The 770-nt window shown below is 46.5% G+C and overlaps 1 protein-coding gene across 1 annotated transcript in view; it reads left to right on the top strand.

Moving 5' to 3' along the window:
• Positions 1–770, top strand: part of EMH_0003380 (uncharacterized protein) — a gene marked incomplete at both ends in the record, with an annotated part of 4097 nt that overhangs the window by 2876 nt on the left and 451 nt on the right. Inside the window, 2 exons of the mRNA XM_013496361.1 lie at positions 244–303; positions 576–702. Of these exons, the coding sequence (XP_013351815.1) occupies positions 244–303; positions 576–702 (187 nt within the window). The remainder of the gene's footprint in view (positions 1–243; positions 304–575; positions 703–770) is intronic.

Below are 770 nucleotides of genomic sequence, written 5' to 3'. Positions count from 1 at the left end.
TATTGTTTCTCTTTTTTATCTCTCCTGTTGTGTCTCCTTTTGTGTCTCCTTTTGTTTTTCCTGTGCCTCTTCTTGTGTGTTTTGCATCTCGACGTGTATCTTTTCTTTTGTCTCTACATGTGTTTCCTCTTCTGCCTGCTGCAGCAGCTATCTGTTGCTGCTGCAGCAGCAGCAGTTATCTTGCTGCTGTCTTGTGTTCATATATCTAACATTTCTTTGTGCTGCTGCGCTGCTGCCACTCAGTCCAGAGACCTCTACCCTTTTTTGGTCGTTAACATCGGCTCAGGCGTATCCATCCTCAAGGTAAACCCTAAACCCTAAACCCTAAACCCTAGACACCTGCTGGGGTGTTTGTTGTTTCGGTGCATACAGAAACACCCACATAGGCATTGGGGGTCGATGAGAGACACGGGTTATACATATGGCGCTTGTGTTGGTTGCTGGGCTTTTTGCTGCTGCTGTTGCTGCTGCAGCTGCTGCTGAAGCAGCAGCACCTGGTATATTTTGTTTAATATATTTATCTATTATACAATTTATATATTTTTATATATTATTTCTTTTTCTTCATCCTTCAGGCCAAGAGTGCAAGCAGCTTCGTCAGGGTCACCGGGACCTGCATCGGTGGCGGCACAGTGCTGGGGTTGGCGCGGCTTCTATTCCACGCCAAAAGTTTCAGACAAGTTGTTCGGCTCTCAGAGCGAGGTAACTGCCTAGCTAGCCAGCTAGCTAACTAGCTAGCCATCTAGCTAGCTAGCTAGCTAGCTAGTTGG

This window comes from Eimeria mitis, genomic scaffold, assembly GCF_000499745.2.
Source record: "Eimeria mitis Houghton genomic scaffold, Emh_scaff206, whole genome shotgun sequence".
Taxonomy (NCBI): domain Eukaryota; phylum Apicomplexa; class Conoidasida; order Eucoccidiorida; family Eimeriidae; genus Eimeria; species Eimeria mitis.
Note: the sequence above shows the minus strand (reverse complement) of the source record. Positions and strands in the feature narration are given on the sequence as shown.